General features: G+C 36.8%; 1 protein-coding gene across 1 annotated transcript; it reads left to right on the forward strand.

Moving 5' to 3' along the window:
• Window positions 1–7,776: 7,776 nt before the first annotated feature.
• INSL6 (insulin like 6) lies at window positions 7,777–16,907 on the forward strand. The gene is given in 3 exon segments (XM_073218565.1): window positions 7,777–8,009; window positions 8,011–8,156; window positions 15,474–16,907. Coding segments are annotated over 3 exon segments (633 nt in total). The 5' UTR covers window positions 7,777–7,878; the 3' UTR covers window positions 15,830–16,907.
• The last annotated feature ends 1,791 nt before the right edge of the window (window positions 16,908–18,698 follow it).

Raw genomic sequence — 18,698 nt, forward strand, 5'->3', positions numbered from 1 at the left:
TAAGCTTCTAGCCAAACTTATTAAGAGAAAAAGAGAATCAACACAAATCAACAGAATCAGAAATGAGAACGGAAAAATCATGACAGACTCCACAGAAATACAAAGAATTATTAAAGACTACTATGAAAACCTATATGCCAACAAGCTGGAAAACCTAGAAGAAATGGACAACTTCCTAGAAAAATACAACCTTCCAAGACTAACCAAGGAAGAAACACAAAAGTTAAACAAACCAATTATGAGCAAAGAAATTGAAACGGTAATCAAAAAACTACCCAAGAAAAAAACCCCCGGGCTGGACGGATTTACTTCGGAATTTTATCAGACACACAGAGAAGACATAGTACCCATTCTCCTTAAAGTGTTCCAAAAAATAGAAGAGGAGGGAATACTCCCAAACTCATTCTATAAAGCCAACATCACCCTAATACCAAAACCAGGCAAAGACCCCACCAAAAAAGAAAATTACAGACCAATATCCCTGATGAATGTAGACGCAAAAATACTCAATAAAATATTAGCTAACAGAATTCAACAGTATATCAAAAGTATCATACACCATGACAAGTGGGATTCATCCCATGGATGTAAGAATGGTACAACACTCGAAAGTCCATTAACATCATCCACCACATCAACAAAAAGAAAGACAAAAACCACACGAACATTTCCATAGATGCTGAAAAAGCATTTGACAAAATTCAACATGTAATCATGATAAAAACTCTCAGCAAAATGTGAATAGAGGGCAAGTACCTCAACATAATAAAGGCCATATATGATAAACCCACAGCTAACATTATACTGAACAGCGAGAAGCTGAAAGCTTTGCATCTGAGATCGGGAACAAGACAGGAATGCCCACTCTCCCCACTGCTATTTAACAAAGTACTGGAGGTCCTAGCCATGGCAATAAGACAAAACAAAGAAATACAAGGAATCCAGATTGGTAAATAAGAAGTTAAACTGTCACTATTTGCAGATGATAAGATACTGTACATAAAAAACCCTAAAGACTCCACTCCAAAATTACTAGAGCTGATATCGGAATACAGCAAATTTGCAGGATACAAAATTAACACACAGAAATCTGTAGCTTTCCTATACACTAACAATGAACCAATAGAAAGAGAAATCAGGAAAACAATTCCATTCACAATTGCATCAAAAAGAATAAAATACCTAGGAATAAACCTAATCAGGGAAGTTAAAGACCTATACCCTGAAAACTACAAGTCACTCTTAAAAGAAATTAAAGGGGACACCAACAAATGGAAACTCATCCCATGCTCATGGCTAGGAAGAATTAATATCGTCAAAATGGCCATCCTGCCCAAAGCAATATACAGATTTGATGCAATCCCTATCAAATTACCAGCAACATTCGTCAATGAACTGAAACAAATAATTCAAAAATTCATATGGAAACACCAAAGACCCCGAAGAATCAAAGCAATCCTGAGAAAGAAGAATAAAGTAGGGGGGATCTCACTCCCCAACTTCAAGCTCTACTACAAAGCCATAGTAATCAAGACAATTTGGTACTGGCACAAGAACAGAGCCACAGACCAGTGGAACAGATTAGAGACTCCAGACATTAACCCAACATATATGGTCAATTAATATTTGATAAAGGAGCCATGGACATACAATGGCGAAATGACAGTCTCTTCAACAGATGGTGCTGGCAAAACTGGATAGCTACATGTAGGAGAATGAAACTGGACCATTGTCTAACCCCATACACAAAAGTAAATTCAAAATGGATCAAAGACCTGAATGTAACTCATGAAACCATAATACTCTTAGAAAAAAACATAGGTAAAGACCTTTTAGACATAAACATGAGAGACCTCTTCTTGAACATATCTCCCTGGGCAAGGAAAACAACAGCAAAAATGAACAAGTGGGACTATATTAAGCTGAAAAGCTTCTGTACAGCAAAAGACACCATCAATAGAACAAAAAGGAACCCTACAGTATGGGAGAATATATTAGTAAATGACAGATCCGATAAAGGCTTGATGTCCAAAATATATAAAGAGCTCACATGCCTCAACAAACAAAAAACAAATAATCCAATTAAAAAATGAGCAGAGGAACTGAACAGACAGTTCTCTAAAAAAGAAATACAGATGGCCAACAGACACATGAAAAGATGCTCCACATTGCTAATTATCAGAGAAATGCAAATTAAAACTACAATGAGGCATCACCTCACACCAGTAAGGATGGCGGCCATCAAAAGACAAACAACAACAAATGTTGGCGAGGCTGTGGAGAAAGGGGAACCCTCCTACACTGCTGGTGGGAATGTAAACTAGTTCAACCATTGTGGAAAGCAGTATGGAGGTACATCAAAATGCTCAAAACAGACTTACCGTTTGACCCAGGAATTTCACTCCTAGGAATTTACCCTAAGAACGCAGCAATCAAGTCTGAGAAAGACAGATGCACCCCCATGTTTATCGCAGCACTATTTACAATAGGCAAGAATTGGAAGCAACCTAAATGTCCATCGGTAGATGAATGGATAAAGAAGATGTGGTACATATACACAATGGAATACTACTCAGTCATAAGAAGAGGGCAAATCCTACCATTTGCAGCAACATGGATGAAGCTGGAGGGTATTATGCTCAGTGAAATAAGCCAAGTGGAGAAAGAGAAATACCAAATGATTTCACTCATCTGTGGAGTATAAGAACAAAGGAATAACTGAAGAAACAAAACAGCAGCGGAATCACAGAACCCAAGAATGGACTAACAGGTACCAAAGGGAAAGGGACTGGGGAGGATGGGTGGGTAGGGAGGGATAAGGGGGGGGAAGAAGAAGGGGAGTATTAAGATTAGCATGCAAGGGGGGGAGGGAGTAAGGGGAGGGCTGTACAACACAGAGAAGACAAGTAGTGATTCTACAACATTTTGCTATGCTGATGGACAGTGACTGTAAAGTGGTTTATAGGGAGGACCTGGCATAGGGGAGAGCCTAGTAAACATAATATTCTTCATGTAAGTGTAGATTTAAGATAACAAAAAAAAAAAAAGAAAGAAAGAGAAGGGGGATTGATTACTCCCTGACAGGATAAAAGTAACTGTAAATCAACGATTAATGTATGCTTTAAATATCCTTAATTTTGATCACTTAAAGGGTGTCAGATGGTCAGATATGGAGGTACACTTTTCTGATAATATTCCTTTCTCTTGAAAAAAAAAAAGCAGTTCCTGTGTGGTGACCTCCAATGAGTTCTACACAATGGTATAAAGGGCATATCAAAGTGTGGGCAAAGGGTCTGTTTGTGTTTATACAGAGGATCAAAGTCTAATTTGGCTACCCAGAAAATGAACTAAGATAAGATATGAAGAAGAACTTCCAACATCAGCACTCTCTGAAAGAGTCATACCAGAAGATGATCATCAAAAAACCCCAGCAAAGATCCAGGCGATGCTGCAGTCATAGCTGCATTCATCCCACCAGTTCCTGGACTTGCCATTGGAATAAAGAAGGAAATATCTAAGCTGGCCTGTGCATACAGTAAAACAACAAATTTGACTGGATCTATACTGTTGGAACTCAACCAAGAATTAGGAGAAGTGCGAGTTGTAGCGCTCCAAAATCTTACGACTACAGACTATCTACTGTTAAAAGAACATACGGGATGTGAACAGTCCACAGGAATAGGTTGTTTTAATTTGTCTGATTTCTCTCACACTGTTCAAGTTCAGTTGGACAATATACACCATATCATAGATAAGTTTTCACAAATGCCTAGGGTGCCTAGCTGGTTTTCTTGGTTTCACTAGAGATGGCTGGTAATTACAGGTCTGCTTTGGTTATGTAACTGTATTCCTATTATGTTAATGTGTGTATATAATTTAATTAGTAGTTTAAAACCTATACATGCTTAAGTTACTCTACAAGAAGATATGTCAAAGAAATAATCAATCTTCCCATGTTATCTTTAGTCTGCTACTCCTATAGCTTTTCTTCTTCCTTCCTAATTACAACCCTTAAATTGAATTCGTGCCTCATATCGAATTTACCGAGTATCATAATTCTTCCAAGTGGTAAAGATATCTCAAGATAAATACTAGGCATAAAAGCCACAGGGCATAAATCTGCAAAGAAGTAAAAAGCTAACCTTTTCAAAGAATATTGCTTCTCTCTCACTTACCAACCTTACATTTCCCTGTATGGCCCCAGAAGATGACTGGATAGCCAGAGATGGGTAAGATTCCTCAAGGGAGGAACAACCAAAGACAGGCACAGTCGCAGGGGGGCCATCAGGTGAAATTGGGGATCAACAGAGGTGAGCCTTAGAACCTCACCCCCCCCCCCCGTTTTGAAAGAAATCTTCTGCATCCGTGGATGTTTTATTGCCCTTGTCTAGCTTGGATTAACACTTAGTCTACAGGCACACACATGATCATCTAAATTTGCTCTCTTAACAGCACTAAACTATGTTTTCTACATTTATCTTGCATCTACCTACCACTTCAGCATTTTATTAAAAATAATAATAATAATCAGGGAGAAATGTGGGATTCACATATAAATCAAGTATAAAAATCAAATGAATATTCATATTTGACCTGATTGTTTATAGTTCATAATGTGTGATCAAAACTGAAAGTTTCTGTGATGACTGTTCTTGTACTGTTCACCATGTAAGAACTTATTCACTATGTAAGAACTTGTTCACCATGTAAGAACTTGTTCGTTATGCTTCAGAAGATTGGAGACTGATGAGAATTAGGCTTGGAGTGGATTAATGATTGTACATTGAGCATTGAGTCCCCTATACAGAATTTTATTGTTGTTAACAAGCATTTGATCAATAAATATGAGAGATGCCCTCTCAAAAAAAAAAAAAGAAAAAGAATAATTATGAGGAGGAATTTACCCTAAGAATACAAGATCCCAGATTCAAAAAGACATATGCACCCCTATGTTTATCACAGCACTATTTACAATAGCCAAAAAATGGAAGCAACCTAAGTGTCCATCATTAGATGAATGGATAAAGATTTGATACATATACACAATGGACTATTATTCAGCCATAAGAGGAAAACAAATCCTACCACTTGCAACAACATAGATGGAGCTTGAGAGTATTATGTTCAGTGAAATAAGCCAAGCAGAGAAAGACAACTACCAAATGATTTCAGTCATCTGTGGAGTATAAGAACAAAGCAAAAAGTGAAGGAACAAAACAGCAGCTGACTCATAGAACCCAAGAATAGACTAACAGTTATCAAAGGGAAAGGGACTGGGAAGGGTGGGTGGAAAGGGAGGGATAAAGGGATTAAGAGGCATTATGATTAGCACACATAACGTAGATGGGGCAGAGGGAAGGAAGTATAGCACATAGAAGACAAGTAGTGACTCTATAGCATCTTACTATGCTGATGGACAGTGACTGTAATGGGGTATGTTGTGGGGACTTGATAATGGGGGGAATCTAGTAACCACAATGTTGCTCCTGTGATCGTATATCAACGGTACCCTAAATAAAGTAAATAAGTAAATAAATAAGAATAATTATTAGGTCAAATAATTATGTAATTATTAGTAGTTAAGAATGTGTTTTCAATAAATGTTTATTAAGGATCTATTAATATTACTGTCCTAAGCATTGGATAATAAATATTAAACAAAAATTGTTTCACTCCTTAAGGAGCTTACAACTAGTAGAGAAGAGATAATTACATGATTTTTAAAAAATTTACACAGTGCAATAAAGAACTGTAATTATGACTGTAGCTCCACCAGAAGCACGTTCCTGGAGCGGGGTGAATAAACCCATTGACCATCAGTCTAAGGAACGGCTAGATTGTAAGAAACCCGTTTATTGCCTACAATGAGGCCTGGCTCTATTCTTCCCCTCTAGCCAAAGCTCTCACTCCCCCTCTCTCCAGCCATGGCACCCACATGCCTCTCCACCCACCCCTTCCGGGAGGAACTCCACCTACAGATCCTGGTGACTGACAAGTGCCAGGCCAATTATGCAACAGAGGGGAGGAGAGAGGAGAGAACAGCCTCTCTCCATCCATTGTCCCTGGAGGTTGTAGGAAGAAGCACCTATTGATATGTAAATGGACTAAAGCCAGGTGAGAGATTCTAGAAATATTGCAGTTTTACCCCATAATGACATAAGTATATGAAATAGGATATGAAAGAACAAGCAGTCAATTCTCAGGGATTCATTTGCCAAATATTACATGAGTTTTAATATTATTAACATTCCACTTATTATGTTAATATTATTCATTGTAATTATTAATACTAAATTATTACTGAGAACCTACTATGTGCCAGGCACTGTTCAAGGCAAAGAGGATATCAAAGTAATGAAAATAAAGAAAAATCCCTGCCTACATGAAGCTTTCATTCTGGTAGGAGGAGACAAATAGTAAATACATAGAAAAAATTTGTGGTGCGTCAGTCTGTAATGAATATGGAGAAACACAAAGCAGGGCCAGAGTACAGAGAGTGCAGAGAGAATGGGAGTATAAATCAAATTTGCCAGGTTCTGACATATATCGCTTGTTTTTAAATTTCATTTTCTTTTATTTTTAGTCATTCTCTCAGTATAACGAAAATTTTCCTTTCTCATAACGTTTCCTCTATAAAGTTCTCACTGGACTCAGAGCCCACTATAGTCTGGACATTAGCTGTTTTTCAAGGAAGGTGGTGACAACGATGCTCATCAAATTACATTAATCTTTTTTTAAGATCCTATTGCCAGCACTTATGGATATCTTTGGGAAAAAGTGCAAAGCTGGGGGACCGGAAAATGGAGAAAAAGACAAAGAGGTAGAAGGCAGAAAGGAGAGGGAGGCAAAATAAAACTGTAAAAGGAAGTCATGTGAATGTTACCGACAAATGCCAAGCACCTCTCTGATGCACTGGCATCCTGAAGCTGACCACTCCTGCGACGGCTCCTGACTGCCCCCCTGTGGCTGATGGTACATCCTTCCGAGCCAACAAACTCCAATAAAATTAAATTTTATTTTAAATAATAAAGCTGCCTATCCCTATTGCGCTGCACTTCCCTGCCCCTTCCATTCTAATTTTTTTAAATGCTGTTGTTCATAGAAGGCAAATCCTCCAGGGTTCCCTGTCACAAACCAGTTACAATTTGGCAATGTACAATTCTCTATAATATAAGTAAAAGAACCATCCCAGTTACTCTGTTCCGGAATTTGAGGCTAAGGCCCATTCCTCCCTGAGAAACTGGTAGGACTTCCCTGAAGAAGCTTTCGGTCTGACTAAAAGGCACATGCACATAATCTAGCACATACATGTTTCTACAAAGTTGATTGTCAACCACGCGTCAGGCCCTGTGGTACAGTTGGAAGCAGGAATAGACACAGGCACTGCCTTCATGAAGCTTGGAGACTCGGGGGAAGAAGTTATTAAACAAGTGCATAAGAAAAATTGTGAACAAACGTACCGATACAAAGACCGCGAAAGAAAAGAGGTTTCTTTGAAGAGGAGACGCTCATTTACCGACCAAGCAAAAAGGGTGGGAAGTGCATTCCACTAGAGGGAGCTACATTTTTATGACTTTATCAGTTAACACGGGGCCCTATGTTTCAGTTGAGAAGTCTCCCTAACGAGGAAGACAAGAAAAAGTCTCATTTTACGAGCTGGAGCCTTACCTACCACTGTGTGGGAGCCTGGGCAGCTCAGGAGGCCCCGGGTGGAGTAGTCTCGGAACGTGCGAGCTTAGAGTTCTCGCGGGCTCGGCGTTCTCGCGACGTCCGCACGCGCTCAGAAACCTGCCAGGCGCGCCACGTCTGGGGCGACGGTCGCGGACATGGGTGCAGGCTGGACATCGGGTGCGCGGCGGGCCTGGCTGGGGCCCGGGGATGCCGCGGCTTCCCTGCTTGTGTGTGCTGTGGCTGGGACTCCTGCTGGTTCGGTTCTCCTGTGAGCTGACCGACAGCAGCAGACGCAGGAAGCTGTGCGGCAGGCACCTACTGAAAGAAATCGTAGAACTCTGGCAGTGTGAACTGGAGCCATTTTGAGCCGGAAACCGCTGTCACACAGATGCTCTTCCAGACCTCGAAAGTTGAAAGCTTCATCCCCGACAGACTAGAAAGCTCCCAAACCACTATTCCGATCTGGGGTAGGGGCACAGACCCAGGTAAAAATCTAAACCAAAGGCATGTTTGTTCATTTCTGTAGATTTCTTATCCCTGAATCTACCAGATGGTGGGCTTCCCCAGGAAATGGAATTTGTGCCTAGTACACAGGTGAATAACAATTTTTATAAACCAGTATGTTGAGGATATACAAAACCTCTATGAGGTTTTTGTTTTTGCTTTTAACTTAGAGGATATAAATGTGCACATAGAAGCCTACACATGTGTGTAAGAACGCTGCTTCTTACCTAGCTTTCACTTTCTAGAGTATCCTAGTCCCCTGGCAAAATCCCATTTTTGTCCTTCAAAGCCTAATTTAGGTAAGCATTTTCCCTATGAAGTTCTCATTGACCCTTTAATACCTGCTTACTCCATTCTTGTTCTACCACAGTATTTAACACATAGTATTTAATTATCATCAGGATTGGCTACATAATTGGCCTAGCCCACTGTATGATAAAAATGCACAACCCCTTGTTCCAAAAGCAGGAAAAGGCCTTTAAAGTTACTAAAATATAAAACTTTTTTCCTTTCTTGGGTTCCATTAGACTTCACTTAAAAGTTCATGTACTTAATACTTCACCTACAAGTTCAAAATAAAATTGAGAATTTCAAAACTGCAACAATAGAGCGTTAAACAAAATGCAGAGTCCTTCAAAGCCTTGGATCTGCATATGTAAGTCTCATTCCCATAAGGCCAGACCCATATACCACACCATATTATAGGGACTATGTCATGCATGTTTTTATCTGAAATGCCTAGCAGAGGGCCTAGCACTTAATACATGTGCTTAATATGTGTTGAATTTATACTTAATGCTTTTAAGCAGTCTTTAGGAAAAATATTTTTTGTTTTACATCCATCATTACCTTCCACCTATGTTTTTTACATTCTAGTTTCTAATATAGTTTGCCATTTTAAAAGAAAATGCACTTTATTTATAGGCTGTCCACAACATAGTGTCAGTGAAATCATTGCCTTTTAAAATAATTTGATTTGGACAAATTTTGCAAAAGTCAAGATTTCTGCAATTAAGGAGTAGATGATCATGTCAAAAAAGATGCTAATGTACATGGCTGAAACTAAAACAGTGTGCCTAGCACATTATAGGCACTCATTAACTTCTTTTCCAATGAATGACTAAATGGAATTTACAAGATTATTGCTGTTAAGGGAATGAAAACTTAGAAAGACAAACAATAGAAATCACCAGACTGAATCTTGATTGTTTTCCACCATCAAACCTACCTAGATATAAAGTCACTTTATCCTGCTTTTGTAATGGAGGAAATGTCTCTCTCCAAAGTCGTGCACTTGCACTTTAAATGATTCTCGTACTTAAATGTGCATATGAATAACCTGGAGGAATACCATTACTATACAGTTTCTGATTCAGTAGGTCTGGGGTGAGGCTTGAGAGTCTACATTTTTATAAGCTCCCAGGAGATACTGATGCTGCTAGTTGGATAACACTGAGTAATAGAGGTCTAGTTTACCTGTCAGTCTCTTTATTTTCTCCAAGATGTGAAAGGAGGATCTTCCCTTCCTACTTCATGTCAGGTGGGCCATTTCTTTCACATCAAATTCTGTGCTCTCAATACCTGTACTAGTCAAAATTTTACCTTCAGACATCCAAGCTTGAAGTTGTTATTTTAAAAAGACCTTGAAATCCCTTTTCTTGACAAAGCCTCCTTTGGAGACTATTTTCTTATTTTAAAAAATGCAGCTTTACAATATGGAGATGCCTCAAAAAACTAAAAATAGAAATACCATGTGACCCAATAATTCCACTCTTAGGAATTTACCCAAAGAAAACAAGAACCCTGATTCGAAAAGACGTCCACACCCCTATGTTTATTGTGGCACTATTTACAATAGCCAAGATATGGAAGCAACCTAAGTATCCATCAATAGATGAATGGATAAAGAAGATGTGGTACATATACACATGGAATATTATTCAGCCATAAAAAACAAAGAAAACCCACTATTCACAACAACATGGATGGAGCTAGAGGGTATTATGCTTAGTAAAATAAGCCAGACAAAGAAAGACAATATCAAAATTATTTCACTCACTTGTGGAGTATAAAAACAAAGCAAAACTGTAGGAAAAAAATAGCAGCAGACTCACAGACTCAGAGAAGGGACTGGTAGTTACCAAAGGGGAGGGGTTGGGGAGGGTGGATGGGGAGGGAGAAGGGGATTAAGAGGCACTATAATTCACAATCACAATATAGGTAGGTCACAGAGAAGAGAATTGACTCCATAGCATTTTACTACGCTGAAAGACAGTGACTGCAATAGGGGAGGTGAGGATTTGATAATATGGGTGAATATTGAAACCAAAATGTTGTTCATGTGAAACCTTCATAAGATTGTATATATATATGATACGTTTAAAAAAAACATATAAACGATACTTTAAAAAAAAGCGGTAGCTTTAAAATTCGAGCTGATAATGTCTCCTTTGTCTCAGCTGTTATTCATATTCCCCTGGAGGAATAAATGTCATTAATTCAATGAGAAGAGAGCTGCAATGAAACAAGGGTTGTAGGAAATAAAAATATATCTGACAATATTTCAGAATTGTCTTACCCATTAAATAATTTATTATGGGAATTATGTAAAGGTCAGTTTGCTGAACTGGAAATATCATGTGGCAGTAAAGCCATAGTAGTTCTAAAATAGGTGGAAGAATGAAAAATAGATTTAAGTTACAAAAATGAATTTGTATTAAATTTTTTAAAGTTATTAATCAATAAGGAAAGACAAAATTTATTCTGCCCTGTTAATTTCCAATGAATAATTTATAAATTGTAGAAAGTATCTGTTTTCAATATAGAATTCAAATATAGACTATGTAATTATGCCATTTCTTTTGTGTATGAATGTGTCCAGAAAGTCAATTCACTTTTATTTAGTTAGTACCAGCAGAACACATATCTGTGTTAGAACAAGTCAGTTATCAACAATTTTAATCTTCTGATGGTCTATTTGAGCCTGATACAGGAAAAGATAGTTTGGTATATTAATATTAAAAAACGCTTTCTTTCAGAGCCATTCATACATAACTTGAATCTGAAATTGTGTGCTGCTTGTTAGTAGATCCTGAAGGTATGAGCCATGTCTTCAAGACCTATGTGGCACCATGAAACTAACATCCTATTTCTAAATTCTGGCTAAGCATGGTTCTTCCCAACTCTTAATGCCAGGTGAAATCATTATTGTTTTCTCATCAGCTTTTCATAATCCATAACCCCTATTCCAGTTAGATTGGCTGTATTTCTCTATTCTTGGTCTTCATCTCTTTTTGTGTTTTAGATATCATCATCACAATAGTGCTATACAGACCTCTCTATTAATTCAACAAAATTTGAGCACCTCTTATGTTTACTATTGTATGACATAGTCTTCTTGGTGTTTGGGATATGAGTGAACAGTTTTCACTCAGAGGCAGTGAAGTTGCTGCCTCCTTGAAGCCTACAGAACTGTGAAGATAGACAATAAACATAAGTAAATTATACAGTATGTTAAAAGATGATTAGTCTTCACATACCTCCTTTCTCCACTCTCATTCTCTTCCTCCTACAGGCAGCCATTACAATGTGTTTATTATGTATTTTTGTTTGTATTTTTGCAATTGTGCAGTTTCCTGTGCATGTATTTTAAAAATATATCTAAATATTAAAGATCTATATCTTACTGTTCAACATGTATATTTAATCCATTGCTTCAAACTGCTCCATAATTTTCATATGCATTCCCACATTTTATTATTCTCTTAGAGATGAACACTGACCTATATGGTCTTCAACTCTCTGCCACTTAAATACCACTGCAGTGAACATCATTGTATGCGCCCCCTTATGGACCTGTGTGGACATTTGTCTGGGATATATGCCTAGAAATAGAAATGTTGCATCATGAAATATGTATATGCTTAATTTGCTTGAGATGTGTCAGATTGCTCTATAGAATGACTACACCAATTTATAGTTGCACCACTAGTACATGAGAATGGTTGTCATATCCATGCCAGTAATTCACATTATACATTTTTTAACTTTTGACAATGTGACAGACATGAAATGGCATTTCATTGTCTTAACTTGATCTGGATTTGAGCCCCATGTGCATATTGGCTTTTTGGGCTTCTTTTTTCTGAAAGTTTCCTATTTATATTTTTTGCCCCTTTTTTTGTTGAAATTGTTGTCATTTCTCAGTTGATTTGTAAGTTATTCAAAATCTAGATACAGTAGTAACCAGTTGTTGGTTTTAGATATTGCAAGTATGTTCTCCCATATGTCTTCTATTGGTCTTGTTTGATAAAGACTTAATTTTGATATAGTTAGGCAATTAAAGTTCACGCTTTTGAAATTTTGTTTTAGAGGTCGTTTTCTGTCACTCTGTTAACTTTATAGTTTTACTTTTCACATTAAGTCCTTAATTCTTTTGAAACTCATTTTTGGTTGTGTTCAGCTAGGGATACTATATTAGTTCTCTCAGTAAGTCATATTTGTCTCTATCAAGGAGTTAATTTTCTGAACACCATCTACTAAACAATTTTTCTCCATTGATTTGTAGAGGCACCTTTATTATTATGTGTGCCTGAGATTCCTAATCTATTTAATTAGTCTATTTGACCTTGCATCATTACTACATTATTTTTAATACTGTGACTCCGTAGGATGTCATTTAGGTGAGAGGGAGAGTTTCCAATGCTTTTTTCCCTTCAGATTGAGTAAGCTAAACCTTAACCTTTATTCTTCCATATATATTTATGAGTAAGCTTACTGAACTTTAAAAAAATTCCATCTGGAATTATAACTGGGATGCATGGAATATATAAATTAATTTGAAAAGAATAAACTTTTTAACATAGAGTCATCGCAGCCAAAAGCATGGAATATCTTTGTATTCTAAGAGTAGAATTTTAAGGTTTTCTGTATGGAGGCTGTGTATTGTTGGTTAATGCTTAATATTTTGTTTTTGTTGCTAATGTAAGTACTTGCTAATTATATAATTATACTTCCTAGTTAATGATTGTTAGAGAAATGCAACTGATTTTTACAAGTTGATCTTTATCCAGTAATTATGCTGAACCATCTTAATAGTCCTAAAAATTTGTCTCTATATTTCCTGTCATTTGCAATTGATAGTTTTGTCACTTCCTTTCTAAACTTTACAGCCCTTTTTTATTTTCTTATAGCATTTGCCAGGTCCTTTAATACTGTTAAGTGGTGGTGATAGTAGGATGTCTTGTCTTTTCCCAATTATAAAGGGGAATGTATTTAAAATTTCATATTAGGTATAATATTTGTAGGTTTGTGCTATCTATATAACCTTTAACAGTACGAAAGTTTGCTAAGAGGTATTTTTTTAATCATTATAAGTAAGGCTGAACTTTATTAAGGTCTTTTTAGGGGCATCCTTTTACATAATCATATGATTTCTTTCTTCATTAATTCAGCAAGTACTTACTGGACATCTGCTATTTATTGGGCACTGCTCTAGACCCTATCAGTGAACAAAATAGACAAGGATCCCTGGTCTCATAGAGCTTAATTAGCAAAAATATTAAATAAGTAAATATTAGAATATAATAAGAGCTATTGAAAAAAGGGAATCGAGATAAGGGAGATCAAGAGTGCAATTGGGTATAGTGTTGAATAGTGTGAATAGTTGGCCCCATTGAAAAGGTGAGATTTGAGAAAGGAGGAGGTAAAGGAATTAGCCAGGTGGATATCTGGCAAAAGTTTTTATGTAGAGGAGAGAACAGAGCAAATACACTTCTGCCTGGCTTATACAGCGAACAATAAAGAGACTAGCATAGTTGAAGCAGAGAGACTGAGAGGGAAATAGAAGATAAGGTCAGAGATGAAACAAGCAAAATGAAGTAGGAACTTTTAGACCATTGTAAGGCTTTGGCTTTTACTCTAAGTGATACAGGGAATCATTAAGTTTAGAACTAAAGCACAGCAAGAGATTAACAATAACTAGCAAAATGAAACATTTCTAACTATATTGTAATAAGAGTTATGTGACTGTGGTCTCTCTCTCTCTCAAAACATACTATACTCACCTGTCTTCTTCTTGGATGATGTGAGATGGTAAAATGTCTGTGTGGTGACATGAAGTGAATAATGTAGACATTGTGGCATGGCATTAGGTCCTTTGACTTTTGACAATACGTCAGGAGGGGGATCATCTGCTTCCAGACTGCAGTTGACTGTGTGTAACTGAAACCACAGACAAAACTGTGGATAAGAGTGAACTACTGTTACCCAATCAAGAAAATGGGCAAAGGATTTGAATAGACATTTCTACAAAGAGGATATACAATCACATAAAAAAGATGCTCAACATCACCAGTTGTTAGGTAAATGCAAATTGAAACCACAGTGGGGTACCACTTCACATACAGTAGGATGGCCTTAATCAAAGAATAGAAAACATCAAGTACTGGTGAGGATGTGGAGTGGTAGGAACCCTATTATATCAGTGATGGGATTTTTAAATGGGGTGGCCACTGTGGAAAACAGTTCAATAGTTTCTCAAAAAGTTAAATTTACCATATGATTCAGCAGTTCTATCCCTAGGTATACACCAAAGAGAATTAAAAACATGTTTACACCAAAAACTTGTATGTATATGTGAATGCACACAACAGCACTGGTCATAATTGTCAAAAAGTGGAAAGTCAAATATTCATTAAATGATAAGTACATCAGCAAAATGTGGTTATGACCATACAATGGAAAATTATTCAGCCATAAAAGGAATAACATACTGATACATGCTACAGCACAATTTGAAAGCATTATACTAAGCAAAAGAAACAAAACACAAACAGCCACATATGGTATTTCATTTCCAGAATAGACAAATTCTTAGAAATTAAAAGTAGATTAGTGGTTGCCAGGGGCTAGAGAAAGAGGGAAATAGGAGTGAATACTAATGAGTGTAGGGTTTCTTTCTGGAGTGATGGAGGAAACATTCTGGAACTAGAAAGTGGTGATGGTTGCACTACCTCGTGAATATACTAAAAAAAATATTGTATGCTTTAAAATGCTGAATTTTACAACACATGAAATCTCAATAAAAAGTTTGATTCGTGAAAAATATGCAAAAGTTTCTTAGCCTTTTTATAGGAAAACACTATAGCTATTTTAATTTAAAATATATATTGCTTTTGAATAACTTTTAAAATCTGGTTTTTTTAAATCATAAGCTAACTTTAGTATTCCAGTATTATCAAATTTTCAGCTAAAGAAAGATTTTAATAAAGTAGGATTTTTTTCTTGTCTCTCAACAGTCTCTACTTCTGCCTTTCAGGAAGAAGCAATAAACAGTTTGGAGATGCCGTTGTTACCTGAGTATCAGTATAAAAAGACCAACTTGCCACCTGAGATGATAAGAGAATTTTCCTCATTCCAAGATATCGATCCATATATTCATGAGATTGTAGAACTTCAGAAGAAAAGTACAAACAAAATGAAAACCTTAAGCAGTTGGTTTTGGGGGAACCAGCCCCAAAGAAAACGCAGAGGATACTCAGAAAAGTGTTGTCTTAAAGGATGTACAAAAGTAGAACTTAGTATTGCATGCCTTCCATATATTGATTATAAAAACTTAATAAAAGAATCATCAGGTGTGACTGAGATACACTAACCATCATAGAAATTATACTAACCTAATAAAAGCTTAATATATTTTACTTTTTCTTAATTTTTTTGGTAATTGTCCTTGAAGTTTCTCTGCTGTGAACAAATCTGAATGTACTTGCAAGCACTTGACAATACTTTTTGGTGGTAATAGGAATCTTAGTGTGTTCTTTGGTGACTATTTCTTCATATATTATTATAATTGAAAAATATATTACTGGAAGTGGCATGATCCATGTAGACATTTAAGAATTATCTGTTCATTCATTGAAACGCTCTCAAGCTGCATTTAAGTTGAATTATGAAATGTTCTACATTCCATTTGTATGACATACAAACTGATCCCCATGACTAGTAGGTTCACTCTGGTATACCAATATATCTGTCCCAACAACTTAAAATACTAGCAAAAATTCCTAGTAGGAGCTCTTACACTGTAATAATAGGTACACTTTTAATTCTGTGAGTTTTATTATAGTAACTGGTCAGAAATCTTTTCACAAGGAATGTCTTTATGTTGTAAAATCTCTCCAAAATAATCTGCCTTTGAAGATACTCATATAAGGAGACACTCTATTCTGGCCTGGCGGGATAGAGTGCTGACCAAGCTAGCAGTGACAGCATCACGCAGGTTATTGTTAGTAATACAATTATAAAGTCCCATCCAAAGCCTACTGAGTCAGAAACTCTGGGTATAGGGCTCAGCAATTTGCATTTTTACAGGCCTTCCAGGTCATCAGAAATAGGTTAAAGGTCAAGAACCAGTGGTAATAGAGCCACTATATGAACATTGCTGAAATCGTGCTATTTATGTGCTTGCATATCTCAATACAGATGTTTTAAAACCATGTTTTGGTATTTTTCCAATTGATGTCTGCATTTGAAATTTTTTAAACTAATTTTAATTTTTTGGTATAATTAATCTATAGTTACATGAGGAACATTATGTTTACTAGACTCCCCATATCACCAAGTCCCCTCAACAAACCCATTACTGTCTCTCTCCATCAGCGTAGTAAGATGCTGTAGAATCACTACTTGTCTTCTCTGTGTTGTACAGCCCTCCCAGTGCCTCCCCACGTTATACATGCTATACATGCTATTTGTAATGCCCCCTTTCTTTCCCCCTGATTTGTCCCTCCCTTCCCGCCCATCTTCCCTGGTCCCTTTCCCTTTGGTAACTATTAGTCCATTCTTGGGTTCTGTGTTTCTGCGGTTGTTTTGTTACTTCAGTTTTTTCTTTGTTCTTATATTCTACATATGAATGAAATCATTTCATATTTGTCTTTCTCTGCCTGGCTTATTTCACTGAACATAACACCCTCTAGCTCCATCCATGTTGTTGCAAATGGTAGAATTTGTCTTCTTCTTATGACTGAATAATACTCCATTGTGTATATGTACCACCTCTTCTTTATTCATTCATCTACTGATGGACACTTAGGTTGCTTCCATTTCTTGGCTACTGTAAATAGTGCTGTGATAAACATAGGGGTGCATCTGTCTTTTTCAAACTGGGCTGCTGCATTCTTAGGGTAAATTCCTAGAAGTGGAATTCCTGGATTGAATGGTATTTCTATTTTGAGCTTTTTGAGGAACCTCCATGCTGCTTTCCACAGAGGTTGAACTAGTTTACATTTCCATCAGCAGTGTTGGAGGGCTCCCCTTTCTCCACAACCTTGCCTACATTTGTTGTTGTCTTTTGGATGGTGGAGATCCTCACTGGTGTGAGGTGATATCTCATTATAGTTTTAATTTGCATTTCTCTGATGACTAGTGATGTGGAGCATCTTTTCATGTCTGTTGGCCATCTGAATTTCCAACATGTCTATTGGCCACCTGAATTTCTTCTTTGGAGAACTGTCTGTTTAGCTCCTCTGCCCATTTTTTAATTGGATTATTTGCTTTTTGTTTGTTGAGGTGCATGAGCTCTTTATATATTTTGGATATCAACCCTTTATCGGATCTGTCTTTTATGAATATATTCTCCCATACTATAGGATGCCTTTTTGTTCCATTGATGGTGTCCTTTGCTGTTCAGAAGCTTTTCAGGTTGATATAGTCCCACTTGTTCATTTTTTCTTTGTTTCCCTTGCCCGGGGAGATATGTTCATGAAGAAGTTGCTCATGTTTATGTCCAAGAGATTTTTGCCTATGTTTTTTTCTATGAGTTTTATGTTTTCATGACTTACATTCAGGTCTTTGATCCTTTTTGAATTTACTTTTGTGTATGGGGTTAGACAGTGATCCAGTTTCATTCTCTTACATGTAGCTGTCCAGTTTTGCAAACACCAGCTGTTGAAGAGGCTGTTATTTCCCCATTGTATGTCCATGGCTCCTTTATCATATATTAATTGACCATATATGTTTGGGTTAATGTATGGATACTCTATTCTGTTCCACTGGTCTGTGGCTCTGTTCTTGTACCAGTATCAAATTATCTTGATTACTGTGGCTTTGTAGTAGAGCTTGAAGTTGGGTAGTGTGATCACCCCACTTTATTCTTCCTTCTCAGGATTGCTTTGGCTATTCGGGGTCTTTGGTGGTTCCACATGAATTTTTGAACTATTTGCTCCAGTTCATTGAAGAATACTGTTGGTAATTTGATAGGGATTGCATTGAATCTGTAGATTGCTTTGGGCAGGATGGCCATTTTGACAATATTAATTCTTTCTAGCCAAGAGCATGGGATAAGTTTCCTTTTGTTAGTGTCCTCTTTAATTTCTCTTAAGAGTGTCTTGTAGTTTTAAGGGTATAGGTCTTTCACTTCCTCGATTAGGTTTATTCCTAGGTATTTTATTCTTTTTGATGCAATTGTGAATGGAATTGTTTTCCTGATTTCTCTTTCTGTTAATTCATTCTTAGTGTATAGGAAA

This window comes from Manis javanica, chromosome 2, assembly GCF_040802235.1.
Source record: "Manis javanica isolate MJ-LG chromosome 2, MJ_LKY, whole genome shotgun sequence".
NCBI classification, from domain to species: domain Eukaryota; kingdom Metazoa; phylum Chordata; class Mammalia; order Pholidota; family Manidae; genus Manis; species Manis javanica.